At 38.8% G+C, this 16,169-nt stretch overlaps 1 protein-coding gene across 1 annotated transcript in view; it reads right to left on the bottom strand.

Moving 5' to 3' along the window:
- Positions 1-10,815, bottom strand: part of LOC148121578 (kinetochore protein NDC80 homolog) — a 73,627-nt gene extending 62,812 nt beyond the window's left edge. The window contains 4 exon segments of the mRNA XM_087908719.1: positions 6,910-7,079; positions 7,174-7,298; positions 9,595-9,671; positions 10,662-10,815. Coding sequence (XP_087764845.1) covers positions 6,910-7,079; positions 7,174-7,298; positions 9,595-9,671; positions 10,662-10,747 — 458 coding nt within the window. The 5' untranslated portion in view covers positions 10,748-10,815.
- Positions 10,816-16,169: the final 5,354 nt, after the last annotated feature.

The following is a 16,169-nucleotide window of genomic DNA, read 5'->3' as shown; positions in this document are numbered from 1 at the left end:
AAACCCTGAGTACTGTGTATCAGCTGCTGAATAACACTCAGTGTGACCTTTTTTCTTTTTTAAAAATTTATTTATTTATTAAAATTTTCCACCTCCTCCCCGCCTCTCTTTTCCCTCCCCCTACCCACCTCCCCTCCCTCTCTTGTCTTAAGAGCAGTCAGGGTTCCCTGCCCCATGGAAAGTCAAAGGTCCTCCCCCATCCATACGGGTCTATAAAGGTGAGCATCCAATCAAACCAGGCACCCACAAAGTCAGTTCATGCAGTAGAATAAAGACCCAGTGCCACTGTCCTTGGCTTCTCAGTCAGCCTTCATTGCCAGCCACATTCAGAGTGTTCATTTTACCACATGATCCATCACTCCCAGTCCAACTGGCCTTGGTGAGCTCCCATTAGATCAGTCCCACTGTCTCAGTGGGTGAACTCACCCTTCGTGATCCTGGCTTTATATCTCATGTTCTTCCTCCTTCTACTCCTCATTTGGACCTTGTGAGCTAAGTCCAGTGCTCCAATGTGAGTCTATGTCTCTATCTCCATCCATTGCCAGATGAAGAGTCTATGGTGATATGCATGATATTCATCAGTGTGGCTATGGGACAAGGCCATTTCAGGCACACTATCCTCTGCTGCCCAAGGAACAATCTGGGGACCTCTACTTGGACCTGGGAACCCCGCTAAAGAGAAGTCCCTAGCAAACCCTAAAATGGCTCCCTTAATTAAGATATTTACTTCCCTGCTCCCATATCCACCCTTCCTCCATCCCACCCATCCCATTCCCCCACGTTTTCCCAAATCCGAATCCTCCTCTTCGACCCTCTCTCTACCCATCTCCTCTTACATCCACCCCACATACCCCCGTGCACCCAAGTTTTGCCTGGAAATCTAATCTACTTCTAATATCCAGGAGGATAACCATATGATATTCTTTAGGTTCACCTTCTCATTTAGCTACTCTAAAATCACAAATTATAGGCTTGAAGTCCTTTAATTATAGCTAGAATCCACTTACGAGTGAGTACATACCATATCCCTCTTTTTTGGGTCTGGGTTATCTCCCTCAGTAAAGCATTTTCTATTTCCATCCATTTGCATGCAAAATTAAAGATGTCATTGTTTTTTACCGCTGAGTAAAACTCTAATGTGTAAATGTTCCACACCTTCTTTAACCATTCTTCTATTGAGGGGCAACTAGGTTGTTTCCAGGTTCTGGCTATTCCAAAGAGTGCTGCTATGAACATAGTTGAACAAATGCTTTTGTAGTATGATAGGGCATCTTTTGGGTACAATGCTGGGTCCTGAGGGAGGTTGACTCCCAGTTTCCTGAGAAACCACCACACTGATTTCTTCAGTGGCTGCACAAGTTTGCATTCCCACCAACAATGGATGAGTGTTCCCCTCACTCCACATCCTCTCCAGCATAGGCTATCATTGGTGTTTTTGAGATTAGTTATTCTGACAGGTGTAAGATGGTATCTCAAAGTGGTTTTGATTTGCATTTCCCTGATCGCTAAGGAGGTTGAACATGACCTAAAGTGTCTTTTGGACATTCAAAGTTCTTCTGTTGAGAATTCTCTGTTCAGTTCAGTATCCCATTTTTAATTGGGTTAATTAGAGTTTTAGTGTCTAGTTTCTTGAGTTCTTTGTATATTTTGGAGATCAGACCTTTTTCTGATGAGGGATTGGTGAACATCTACTCCCAAACAGTAGGTTGCCTTTTTGTCTTACTGACAGTGTCCTTTGCTTTACAGAAGCTTCTCAGTTTCAGGAGGTCCCACTTTTTCACTGTTGCTCTTATTGTCTGTGCTACTAGGGTTCTACCTAGGAGGTGCTCTCCTGTGCCCATGTCTTGTAGACAACTTCCCACTTTCTATTCCATCAGGTTCAATGTGGTCAGATTAATGTTGAGGTCTTTAATCCATTTTGACTTGAGTTTTGTGCATGGTGATAAATATGGATCTATTTTCATTCTTTTACAGGTTGACAACCAGTTATGCCAGCCGCATTTGCTAAAGATGCTTTCTTTCTTCCATTGTATAGTTTTGGCTCCTTTGTCGAAAATCCAGTGTTCATAGGTTTGTGGATTAAGATCTGGTCTTTGTTTTGATTCCATTGGTCAACATCTCTGTTTTTGTGCCAATACCATGTAGTTTTCATTGCTGTAGCTCTGTAATAGGGTTTGAAGTCAGGGAAGGTAATGCCTCCGGAATTACTTTTATTGTATAGGATTGTTTTGGCTATTTTGAGTTTTTTCTTTTGCCATAGAAACTTGATCATTGTTCTCTCAAGGTCTGTGAAGAATTTCGCTGGGATTTTGATGGGGATTGCTTTTGCTAAAATTGCCATTTTTACTATGTTGATCCTCCCAATCCAAGAGCATGAGAGATTTTTCCATTTTCTGGTATCCTCTTCAGTTTCTTTCTTCAAAACCTTAAAGTTCTTGTCAAATAGATCTTTCACATCCTTGGTTAGAGTTACCCAATGATACTTTGTGTTATTTTTGACTATCTGAAAGGTGATGTTCCTCTGATTTCCCTCTCTGTATCTTTGTTCTTTGTGTATAGGAGGGCAACTGATTTTCTGGAGTTGATCTTGTATCCTGCCACAATACTAAAGGTGTTAAACAGCTGTAGGAGTTCTTTGGTAGAGTTTTTGTGGTCGCTTATATACACTATCATATCATCTGCAAATAATGAAAGTTTGACTTCTTCTTTTCCAATTCGAATCACCTTGATCTCTTTAAGCTGTCTTATTGCTATTGCTAGAACTTCAAGCACTATATTGAAGAGGTATGGAAAGAGTGGACAGCCTTGTCTTGTTCCAGGTTTTAGTGGGATGGTTTTGAGTTTCTCTCCATTTAATTTAATGTTAGCTGTTGGTTTGCTGTATATTGCATTTATCATATTTAGGAATGAACCTTGTATCCCTGATCTCTCCAAGACCTTTATCATAAAGGGGTGTTGAATTTTGTCAAATGCTTTTTCAGCATCCAATGAAATGATCATATTTTTTTTCTTTCAGTTTATTTGTATGATGGATTATGTTGATTTATTTTTATATGTTGAACCAGCACTGCCTCTCTGGGATGAAGCCTACTTGATCACAATGTATAATTTTTTGGATGTGTATTTGGATTCTGTTTGCAAGTATTTTATTGAGAATTTTTGCATCAATGTTCATGAGTGAGATTGGTCTGTAATTCTCTTTCTTGGTTAAGTCTTTGTGTGGTTTGAGTATCAGGGTGACTGTAGCTTCATAAAAGGAGTTAGGCAATGACTCTTCTGTTTCTATTTTGTGAAACACATTAAGGAGTATAGGTATTAACTCTACTTGGAAGATCTGATAGAATTCTGCATTGAAACCATTTGGGCCAGGGCTTTTATTGGTAGGGAGGTTTCTGATGGCAGCTTCTATTTCCTCGCGACTTACAGGTCTATTTAAACTGCTCACCTGGTCTTGACTTAATTATGATAAATTGTATTTATCTAAAAAAGTGTCCATTTCTTTTACATTTTCCAATTTAGTGGCATACAGGCTGTTGTGGTAAGATCTAATGATTCTCTGAATCTCCTCTGTGTCTGTGGTTATGTCCCCCTTTTCATTTCTGATCCTATTAATTTGCTTGTTTTTCTCTCTGCCATTTGATTAGTTTGGATAGGGGTTTTTCAATCTTGTTGATTTTCTCCAAGAACCAGCTTTTTGTTTTATTGATTCTTTGGATTGTTTTCTGTGTTTCAATTTTGTTGATTTCAGCCCTCAGTTTGATTATTTCCAGTCTTCTACTCCTCCTGGGTGAGTCTGCTTCTCTTTGTTTTCTATAGCTTTCACGTGTGCTGTTAAGTCACTAATGTGTGCTTTCTCCATTTTCTTTATGTGGGCATTTAGTGTTATGAACATTCGTCTTAGCACTGCTTTCATAGTGTCCCATTGGTTTGGGTATGTTGTGTCTTTATTTTCGTTGAATTCAAGGAAGACGTTAATTCCTCTATTTCTTCCTTGACCCAGGGATGGTTCAGTAGTTGACTGTTCAGTTGCCATGAGTAAGTAGGCTTTCTGGGGTTAGAATTATTGTTGAATTCTAACTTTATTCCATGGTGATCTAATAGTACACAGGTGATTACTACAATTTCTTTATATTTATGGATATTTACTTTGTTACAAATTATGTGATCAATTTTTGAGATGGTTCCATGAGATGCTGAGAAGAATGTATATTCTTATCTGTTTGGGTGGAATGTTCTATAGATGTCTCTTAGGTCCATTTGGTTCATTACATCTGTTAGTTCTCTTATTTCTCTATTAAGTTTTTGTCTGGTTGACCTGTCGATTGGTGAAAGAGGAGTGTTGAAATCACCCAATATTAGAGTGTGGGGTTTGATGTATGGTCTGAGTTCTAGTAATATTTCTTTTACTTATGTGGGTGCTTTTATAATAGGTGCGTAGATATTCTGGACTGAGACTTCCTCCTGATAAATTGTTCCTGATATGAGTAAAAAGTTTCCATCTCTGTCTCTTCTGATTGATTTTAGCTTGAAATCTATTTTGTTAAATATTAGTATAGCTACACCCACTTGTTTCTTTGGTCCATTTGCTTGGAAAACCTTTTCCCAACCCTTTACTCTGAGGTAGTGTCTGTCTTTGTGTTTGAGGTGTGTTTCTTGAAGGCAGCAGAATGTTGGATCCTGATTACGTATCCATTCTCTTAACCTATGCCTTTTTATAGGTGAGTTGAGTCCATTGATATTAAGCGATATTAGTGACCAGTGGTTGTTTAATCTGGTTATTTTTCCTGGTGTTATTGTTTGTGTGTTTCCCTTCTTTGAGTTGTGCTGGTAGAGGGTAGTCAGATGCTTGTGTTATTATGAGTGTTATTGGCTTCCTTGGTTTGTGGTTTTCCTTCTAGTATTTTCTGTAGGGCTGGGTTTGTGGCTACATATTGTTTAAATCTATTTTGTCCTGGAATATCTTGTATCTTGTTTTCTTCATTGATGATAAATGCAAGCTTTGCTGGGTATAGTAGTCTGGGCTTGCATCCTTGGTCTCTTACATTCTGCAGCACATCTATCTAAAACCTTCTGGCTTTCATGGTTTCCATTGAGAAGTCAGGTGTAATTCTGATAGGCTTCCCTGTATATGTTACTTGACATTTTTCCCTTGCAGCTCTTAATATTTGTTCTTTATTCTGTATGTTTTGTGTTTTGATTATTATATAACAAGGGGATTTTTTTTGATCCAGTCTATTTGGTGTTCTCTATGCTTCTTGTATCTTCATAGGTATATCCTTCTTTAGATTGGGAAAGTTTTCTTCAATTATTTTGGTGAATATATTTTCTTTGAGCCTTCTCCTTCTTCTACACCTATTGTTCTTAGGTTTGGCTTTTTCACGGTGTACCAGATTTTCTGGATGTTTGTGTTAAGAATTTGTTGGATTTGTTTTGTTCTATACTCAGTGAGTTTATTTCCTCTACAGTATCTTCAGTGTCTGAGGTTCTTTCTTCTATCTCTTGTATTCTGTTGGTAATACTTGTCTCTGTAGTTCCTATTTATTTACCCAGATTTTCCATATACAGCCTTCCCTTGGTTTGTGTTTTCTTAATTACCTCCATTTCATTTTTCAAGTCTTGAACTGATTCCCTTACCTGTTTGATTGCTTTTTCTGGGATTTCTTGTTTTTCTTTGATATCTTTGAGAGATTTATTCATTTCATCTACATTTTTGTTTGTTATCTCCATTTCTTTATGGCAGATTTTCACCTTCTGTTTAAGTTCCTCCATTATTTTCATACAGTTCTGCTTAGAGTTGATTTCTTTTATTTCTTCTGGAGTAGGGTGTTGAATTTTTCTAGTTTCGTGATCCCTGGATTCTGATGATGTCATGTTGCCTTTCAGGTTGTTGGAGGGATTCTTGCATTGGCACCTGCCCATCTCTTCCTTCAAATGGAGCCAGGAGATTCTTGGTGCCTTGGTTCAGCTTTTGCTGTGACTGACTCTCTGGGTGGATCTCTTCAGTGCAGGAGCAAGAACTGTTCCTGTCCCTCTAGATAGTACTCCTCAGCACCATCTGAATGGAACTCCTCAGCATAGACACAGGGATAGCATTCTGGATGGAACTCCTCAGCACTGAAATAGGGACAGCCCTCTGGATGGAACACCTCAGCACTGAAATAGGGAGAGCTGGTATTCCAAGGACACAGGAGACAAAAGGGCGATAGTGGGTGCAGGGCAGAGTTGAGTGGAACACAGAAGACCCTGCAGCAGAAGCTGAGGGGGGGGTGGCTGTGCCGCTTTTGGGCTTTCCATCCTTTATAACCATGTGTTAAGCCAAAGCCAGTCACATGTGTGTGCTTGTGTGTGTATGTGTGCATGCATGTGTATGTGTAAATATATATATAAAATATATGTATAAATATATATATGTATATATGTGGTATGTTTAATGCCTATAGATCTTTTGTACATAGTAGTCTATTATATATATATAATCACATAAATATATATTTAATATTTATGTATATGGATGGTTTGCCTATAAATATGCATAACATGTGTGTGCCTGGTGGCTGTGGAGGTCAAAAGAGGAATCATTGTATATGACTGTGAGCCACCATGTGGGTGCTGAGAACCTAACCTGAGTCATCTGGAAGAGCAGCCAGTACTCTTAACCACTAAGCCATATCTTTAGCACCATAACACCTTTATTTACCAATTACCAAGCATCGCTGTTTAGATACAGGAGCAAAAAAGTTGAATATGCCACAATCTATCAATTTTCCTTTCTCTTCAGTTCATTCTACACATACTGCTCACAGTGCTCATCCTAAAACTGAACCTACTAATTCAAAGTATTCACAAACTTATAATATGTGTTTCTTCTGTGTTCTAATAAGTTCTTAGACTAAAAAATATATTACATACCCAAGGTCTTTAAAAATTCTTGGAACTTCTTCAAATTTCTTGACAGGAAGTTCATATGATGGGCATAGGAAGCCATAAAGAAAGACAAAGATCTTTAGGAAATCTTTAGTTGATCGGGCTTGTAGAGACTTGATGGATATACTATGTACATAACCATTTTCTATAAGAATCTACAATCATTTTTATGAAGCATTGAAAATTTTGGATTAGAAAAAATATTGGGAGCAAAAACACTCAAATCAGGCAATTTAAATTATAGAATACCTCATAGAACTTTTGAATACAGTGCTGAATAAATGCTTTGTCCTTAAGTCATCTTGGATGCTTGATTTTTTCAGACCTGGAAAATATACCAAGTTGACTATTAATGGATGAAGGCCCACTAGTCCCAGAAGAATATTTTAAGAAGGCAATCAAAAACATTTCCTTCTGTGTTCAAGTCTGCATTATTTCAAGGCTAACCATCACACACACACACACACACACACACACACAAACACACACAACTTGTAACAACAGCATCAAACATTAGCCTTTAAGTTTTAAATAACTAAATACAATGTGTTCCATAAAGCAGAAGGAGAGCATACCATGAGTTTACAGCAGTTTTAGGCACAAAATGCAGGGGAAATAAAATGTACTTCTGGGACCAGGAATACATCTCAGTGATTTGTTCAGCTTGTGAAGTGCTCTGTACTCAATCTTCAGCACCACAAATAACAAACAAATTTACTTGTCCATGATATTATCAGCACACACATTATCCTTAAAGGTATGTTTCAGGTCCATAGATCTTCTGTACCAAGTAGTCTACAAGCCAGTTTAATAACCTAAACATTTCATCTCTATTTATGCCCCTCTAACTGCTCCATTGCTTGTACTCCCTTGTTTGCCATTATGCCTTAAGGGAAAATTGTCTCTGAGTATCAAGAGTTAATATGCATGAAAAACTTAAGAACAGTTGACCTATATGAACACTCAATAAATATTCAGAACTACTCATAAAGGAGACTCTACCATTACCTCCATTAAAAAAGTAAAAAGGATCTATTTTTATTTCTGTATATTGTGCCTGTATATGCATAACCACACACGCATGTGAGTGCTTATGGAGGTCACAAGAGGGGCATCAGATTCTCCTGGAGCTGGAGTTACAGGTGGTTGTAACCAGCCAAGGTGGATAACTGGGAACTGAATTTGGGTCCTCTGGTAGAATAGGAACGACTCTAAACCACTGAACCAACTCCCATTTATCTCCACTCTTTTTCTTTCTTTCTTTTATTTTTCAAAAAACCGGTTTTTCTGTGTATCTCTGGTTGTCTTGGAACTTATCTCTAGACCAGGCTGGCCTCAAACCCAGAGATTAGCCTGCCTCTGCCTAATTAAAGGCATGCATCACCACTCAACCTATCTCCATACTTATATGCAAGAGATTCAAAGTACAAAAAGGTGAGGTCATTCCCCAGGTCATACAAATAACAGACTGCTTCCTGTCAATCTGTATCAAACTTCCCCACCTCCAATCCAGACAACTGCTGATCTAGTCTAGAGAAAGTTCTCCAAGGTGTATCTAGTATCACTACAACAGAACTAAGATGCTGTTTGTTCTTCTCACTCTCATCCTCTCATGTGTACATTGCTGCCTAGACTGGCTGCTACGACAGTCTGAATGCAGTAGCAGACACAGATTCTCACCAGCTTTCATTAGTCAGCTATTCAAGAAATCTGAATTTAAAAGTGGGAGACTATGTTTGGCTGCCCAATAAAATTGTTTTGCATTAGAAATGTTTTAATTTTATTACATTTATTTGTGTGTGTGTGTGTGTGTAAAAGAGAGAGAGACAGAGACAGACAGACAGACAGAGACAGAGACAGAGACAACAGCTGGTGGTCACCCTGAAGCAGTTGGTTCTCTCCTATCACGTGGGTCTGGTGATTGAAAGCAGGTCTTTAGGCTTGGTGATAAGTGCCTTCACGTGCTGAGCCATCTTGCTCACCCAGAAAGTTTTTTAAAATTCAAAACATTGTACGGGGTGGTAGCACACACCTTTAATCTGAGCACTTGGGAGGCACAGACAGGTAGATCTCAAAGTTCAATGCTAGCCTGGTCTACAGGGAGAGTACCAGGAAAGCTAGGGCTACACAGAGAAAACCTGTCTCAAAAAAAAACAAACCAACCAAACAAAGAAGCAACTAAATAAATAATCCATTTTATTTTTGAAACCACATAATGAGATTTTTATTTTAAATTGAGTTTATATCAACATTTTCTTAGTTTAACTTCTAATATAATTAATACTGACAGTCTTAGACAGTAAAACCAAAGCTCTTTGAAGTCATTCTTAACCTTCGAAGAGTAAAAGACTCAAATGTTGAACTAGAGATGGCTCAGCTTTCACCGTCTGATTCTACAGTTTCTGAGAACTAGGTACAGAACACAGCACAAACCTGAGCATCACCTTAGAATGGTGGAACTGTGGTCTGAATCTATTCTTCTCTAGCATCATACACACCAGAATTATACAGACATCATATCACCTGGAATCTTAACTGCTAAAACAGGAAAATTGGGTCCTAACGTTTGTCTTGAAAGCACCTTTACAATACAAGTATTATTGTCTCTAGGGAATCAAAGCACAGTTATAAGAACCTATTCATTAAATAAAATTAAAAGCTTTTGTTACCTTTTATGAAATATCATGACATTGCTTTCAGATGCAGGTTTGTTTGTGCTTGGCTTTTCAAAGGTCGCTCTCCCTTCGCTTCAAAGAAAAACAGAAAAAAACTCTTTAAAGCAAATACAAAAACACCAGTTCAAGTAATTTTGAAAACATGTTAACCTCTTTCCCCTACTAATAACAAATTAATATCAAGATCACAGAAGTGTTTGGTAATTGTTTTTATTGGAATGAGCAAAAAGACAGGAAACTTTTAAAATGTTAATAGCTTTAATTTATGTCTTTTTAATTTTAAAATTTGTTTGTATATGGATAAGAATTTTAAGGAAAGTATACGAAATGGTTATAGGTTGACTGCAATGTTTGAATTCTTTTCTTCAGAATGGCTGATTAAGTGGCTTGTCTGTAGACGTTATGCTAATATGGTACACAGTAGGTTAGAACTAGCCTTCCAGTAACTGGAAGAGCAAGACTCTGAGTGAAAAACTAATGTTTAAAATATCAATTTCTTTGGTTGGTCGCTTTGTGAGCTATGTCTTTCTCTGTAGGCTGGGGAACTACTATATGGCCCACACTGGTTTTGAATTCTCATTCAGTCTTCTTCTTCCTGGAGTCTTTTGAAGACCAGGATTACAGGTGTGTGTGATCACACTCAGCTATAAGAGCAAGTTCATTTGAACACCCTAGTCGCTCCAAACTTGAACTAATTTTATAGCCTACCATCAAAACAAATAATATTGCTTTGATTTCATTTCTACCTTTAGTAGTTTGAAACATCTTAGTAAATTATGTTATACCACACTGCCTGCTTCAACAGATAATTATAGAGGAAAAAGAAAACAGGGAGTATTGAAAGGGTGGCAAAAACCCTCTCATAGCAAGCCAAGTAAACAATGAAAAGAAACAAACCACCTAGCGTCACGTCCACTTTTAGATTTCAATGAGCCCAATCAGGCACTGCTGGGAAGAGACAAGATTAAGACATCACTTAGGCTTTTGTACTAACCATTTCTTACAACCGCCTCACCCTAGACAGTAAGTATGCAGCTGGGAACCATAGGTGGAGGCACTTACATTTGAGGTTTATCGAGGTCCTGGGATCTTAATTCCTGTATGGGGAGGCATCCAGCACCACCGGTAGAAACGGAACTGTGCTTCATGCTTAGAACCTAATTCATGATTTCAATATCAGAAAAAATGTTCCAGATGCAAGTGGTTCATTAAGCAACAATTATCACTTTTATTCTTAAGTAGAAGAGTAACCAAGTCTGCTCCATTACAATAGTATTTTCCCAGTGTGCTGTATTTGTTTTTCATGTATACTTAAATCCTCCCTACAGATAACACCTATGGAACTTCAAGTAGTCAATACACTCTAACAAGGCAATGCAAAAATGAACATATATGATTCCCGCATCACAAGGCAATCCCTGATTGCAAAATTTCTATATGTTATCTCTGAGTACATCACTGCTATCTCTTATGTCTATTTCAATGGTAACTCACAAGCTGCTTGACAAGAAATCTCAGGCTCCTTAACTCTCCTCAAAATGTTTCCTTTGGCTTCAAAAACAGGAGTCATTCTGTTTTCCTAAGGTCTACTTTTCTTGCTTTATGCTTAACCCCGTGTCTCTCAGTTAACACCCACTATTGTCTTTCTGGTTCTAATCTCCCTTTCAGTAAAGATAAGCAATCTGATCTACAACATAATGTAGAGCCTGCTTCCAGTCTCAAAACATTTTAGTATCGTAAACATGCCTATGTCGGACCCTGTCTTCATCTCTGCAGGGCTAGACGCTAGCGACTAAGCTTTTTCAGGTCCTGCCCTGGCTTCCTTTGAGGGTGAGACAGATCTCACTGTTGTAATAATAATAACTAATAATTAATAATAATAATAATATAAAAGCAGTGAAGAGAAGTCACGCCATGTGATAAGGCTCACATAGGAGGTTTATTGGAAGACAAGAGAGAAGGGGCAGAGGAGGCAGAGAGAGGCAGAGAGACTAGAGCCTTGAGACAAGAGTGGTGGGCCCACCGGTTATAAGGAAACAGCAAATGTGTGCAGAAGTGCCTACAGGTGAAGTGCTCTTAGTGGCTACAGGTGAGCAGGAATCCTGTCAGGACCCTCAGGGGAGGCCTATGCAGATTCACAAATATTAAACCACATTATTGTTTGTTTTGAGCTAAAGTGCACGATAGGCTGTGCACTGAGCCACATCCCTCCTTGTTCGGCTGCTTACATTCCACTTAGATTTTATTCTCAAGACTTCAGTTTCCCAGACTTTTTCTCCTTCCATGGCTTTTCAGCTGCTGCATTACCACGCAAAGGCAGCTTTCCAACCTGCTCCTCCCTGGAAGTCCCCTCGTTCCCCCCATTACTTCGGTCAGCAGTCAGCATCCTCTTTTCCCTCTACAGGTGCTGCTGTCTGCATAAACTTAACGATGCCAGAAAGCAGAGCCTGGGGGACCCCACCCCAGGTCTCTGTTGCTGCAGAGCCTTTTAGCATGAACACAGTTCTAAAACTAAACGCTGAGTGCCAGATTATGCGCCAAACAATCCCAATCCAGTTTGGATTCAAAGGGTTATTTATTTGAGGGGGAAAACTTACAGAACACTTTCCTACAGGACAGCCAGGAAAGGAGTCTTGTGGCAAGTGTGAGACGAGGGCGGCTGCTGCTTTCTAAAGAGAAAGAGAGAGACCACGCCCCAGTGGGCTGGTATCTCAGCAGCTATTGGCTGAAGCTCCTTCAGCCAATGTGTTCTTGCATTCAGTTTGCCAGTGTTTTATTAGTATTTTTACATCTATGTTCATGAGGGAGACTGGTCTGTAGTTCTCTTTCACTGTTGAGTCTTTGTATGATTTGGGTATCAGAGTAACTGTAGCCTCAAAAAAGTAGTTTGGCTATGTCCCTCCTCTTCCTAGTTTGTGGAACAATTTGAGGAGTATTAGCTCTTCTTTGAAATTCTGGCCGGATTCTAAGCTGAAGCCATCTCGTCCTGTGCTATTTTTGGTTGGAAGACTTTTAATGACTGCTTCTATTTCCTTAGGGGTTATAGGGCTATTTCAATTGCTTGTCTGTTCTTGATTTAGTTTTTGGTATGTGGTACTTACCCAGAAAACTATCCATTTCCTTTAAGTTTTCCAATTTTTTTGGATTATAGGTTTTTGAAGCGTGACCTGATGATTCTCTGAATTTTCTCAGTTTCAGTTGTTATGTCCCTCTTTTTATTTCTGATTTTGTTTAAGCCCTGGTGATCTGATACTATACAGGGATTTATTCCAATTTACTCTGTGTGTGTGTGTGTGTGTGTGTGTGTGTGTGTGTGTGTGTGTGTGTGTATCTGTTGAGATTTATGACCAGATTTGTGCTCGGTTTTAGCGAAGGTTCCATGAGGTGCAGAGATGAAGGTATATTCTTTTGTGTTTTGGTCGAATGTTCTATAGATGTCTGTTAAGTCGATTTGGGTCATAACATCTGTAAGTTCCCTTATTTCTCTGTTAATTTTCTGTCTGGCAGACCTGCTCAGTGAGAGTGGAGTGTTGCAGACCTGAGGTGCCATACCTGCCTTTGAGGTTTTTTTCAAAATTATTGATTTAATGTGCTTGAGTGTTTTCTCTGTAAATATTTCTGTATGCCTTGTGTATGTCTGCTGAGACCAGGAGAGGGCATCAGATCCACTGCAACTGGAGATATAGATGTTTTTGAGCCACCATGTGGGTGCTGGGAACCAAACTTGGATCTTCTGTACAAAAAATAAAATCTAACAGGTTACAATATGTCCGATTTGCTATAGACTGCAACATTATGTTTTCTTTGTCACCTTCTCTTTATGAGCATATAGGAAGCATGGCTTTCAATCAAGGCGAATTGGATGCCATGGAACATCATACAAAGGTAGGTATAAAGTATTTATTGATAGGCTGGGAAGTGGTGGTGCACACCTTTCATCCCAGCACTCAGAGGCAGAGGCAGATGGATCTCTGTGAGTTTGTGGCCAACATGGTCGAAAAGAGCCAGTACCAGGACAGCAAGGACTGTTACACAGAAAAACTCTGTCTCAGAAAACAAAAACAAACAACATATGTCTACACACACACACACACACACACATATATATATATGTATGTATATGTATATATATATATATGATGTGGAAAAATTAGTATGAAGTAACATAAAAAGGAACAAAATATATCTTAGAAATAAATCAATTGTCTTGGTCAGAATACTAATTTAAGTGGTTGATTTTTTTCTCAGTAATGAAAAATGTAAGCCAATTTTTATAACACTACATATGATTCTATTAGTTTAGGTAGTTGATGAATTAATCTTGTGCTTTCGTTAGGTTTTTTGAGAATGTTGCAGTGTTTTTACTCTTGCACAGTTTCTCTCATGTGTTGAATTCAGGTTCAACAATAAACAGTTGAACATATACTGTTACTTGTCTAAATATATATACATATATTCATATGTAAATATTATATATTTATTTTATGTCTCACACATATATATGTGTATATACATATATGTGTATATATATGTATGTACATATGTATATGACATGACTGGAGTACAGACAGGGGACCAGTGATGGGTGAAAGAATGGGGTTAGTAAATGAGGCTGTCTTATGTATGAAATCAGTTTGATAATGTACTTTTGCAGTGTCAAACTTGCCACAAATGCATAGACTGAATTAGAACTTTTCAAAAGTCTGTACAGACAAGCCGAGCGGAGGAGGTAGGACCTCGAATTCCAGAAGCAGCTGGGTGGGCACCATGGCCGGGATCACCACCATCGAGGCGGTGAAGCGCAAGATCCAGGTTCTGCAACAGCAGGCGAATGAAGCCGAGGAGAGGGCCAAGCGCCTCCAGCGGGAAGTGGAGGGCGAAAGGCAGGCCCAGGAGCAGGCTGAAGCCCAGGTGGCCTCCTTGAACCGCAGGATCCAGCTGGTTGAAGAGGAACTGGACCGTGCTCAGGAGCGCCTTGCCACTGCTCTACAGAAGCTAGAGGAAGCAGAAAAGACTACTGATGAGAGCAAGAGAGGGATAAAGGTGATTGAAAACCGAGCTCTAAAAGATGAAGAAAATTCTGCATTTAAACCATCTGGCCCTGGGCTTTTGTTGGTCGGGAGGTTTTTGATAACAGCTTCTAATTCTTCGCGACTAACGGGTCTATTTAGATTGTTCACCTGTTCTTGGTTCAACTTTGGTAAATGGTATTTATCTAAAAACCAATCCATTTCTTGTACATTTTCCAACTTTGTGGCATATAAACTTTTGTAGTAAGATCTAATGATTCTCTGAATTTCCTGTGTCTGTTGTTATGTCCCCCTTTTCATTTCTGATCTTATTAATTTGAGTGTTCTCTCTCTGCCATTTGATTAGTTTGGCTAGGGGTTTGTCAATCTTGTTGATTTTCTCCAAGAACCAACTTTTTGTTTCATTGATTCTTTGGATTGTTTTCTCTGTTTCTATTTTGTTGATTTCAGCCCTCAGTTTGATTATTTCCAGTCTTCTACTCCTCCTGGGTGAGTCTGCTTCTTTTTTTTCCAGAGCTTTCAGGTGTGCTGTTAAGTCTCCAATGTGTGCTTTCTCCGTTTACTTTAATTGGGCACTTAGTGCTATGAACTTTCCTCTTAGCACTGCTTTCATTGTGTCCCATAGGTTTGAGTATGTTGTGTCTTTATTTTCATTAAATTCAAGGAAGACTTTAATTTCTTTCTTTATTTCTTCCTTGACCCAGGGATGATTCAGTAGTTGACTGTTCAACTTCCGCACGTTTGTAGGCTTTCTGGTGTTCGAATTGTTATTGAATTCTAACTTTATTCCATGGTGATCGACAAGACACAGGTGGTTACTAATATTTTTTTGTGTCTGTGGAAGTTTGCTTTGTTACCGAGTATGTGGTCAATTTTCGAGAAGGTTCCATGAGCTGCAGAGAAGAAGGTATATTCTTTCCTTCTTAGGTAGAATGTTCTATAGATATCTGTTAAGTCCATTTGATTCATTACCTCTAGTAATTCTCTTATTTCTCTGTTGAGTTTCTGTCTGATTGACCTGTCTGTTGGTGAGAGAGGTGTGTTGAAGTCTCCTACTATTAGTGTGTGTGGTTTGATTACTGCCTTGAGTTCTAAGTTTTTCTTTTACATAAGTGGGTGCTTTTATGTTAGGGGCATAGATATTCAGGATTGAGACTTCCTCCTGATTAATTGTTCCTGTTATGAGTATGAAATGTCCATCTCCATCTCTTCTGATTGATTTTAGTTTGAAGTCAATTTTGTTAGATATTAGAATGGCCACACCCGCTTGTTTCTTAGGTCCGTTTGCTTGGAAAACCTTTTCCCAACCCTTTACTCTGAGTAGATGTCTATCTTTGTGGTTGAGGTGTGTTTCTTATAAACAGCAGAATGTTGGATCCTGTTTTCATATCCAATCTCGTATTCTGTGCCTTTTTATAGGTGAGTTGAGTCCATTAATATTAAGTGATATTAATGACCAGTGGTTGTTGATTCCGGTTATGATTTTATGTGTGTGTGTGTGTGTGTGTGTGTGTGTAGTAGAGTTTGTGTGTTTCTCTTC

Source organism: Myodes glareolus, chromosome 7 (genome assembly GCF_982192425.1).
Source record: "Myodes glareolus chromosome 7, mMyoGla1.1, whole genome shotgun sequence".
Taxonomy (NCBI): domain Eukaryota; kingdom Metazoa; phylum Chordata; class Mammalia; order Rodentia; family Cricetidae; genus Myodes; species Myodes glareolus.
Note: the sequence above shows the minus strand (reverse complement) of the source record. Positions and strands in the feature narration are given on the sequence as shown.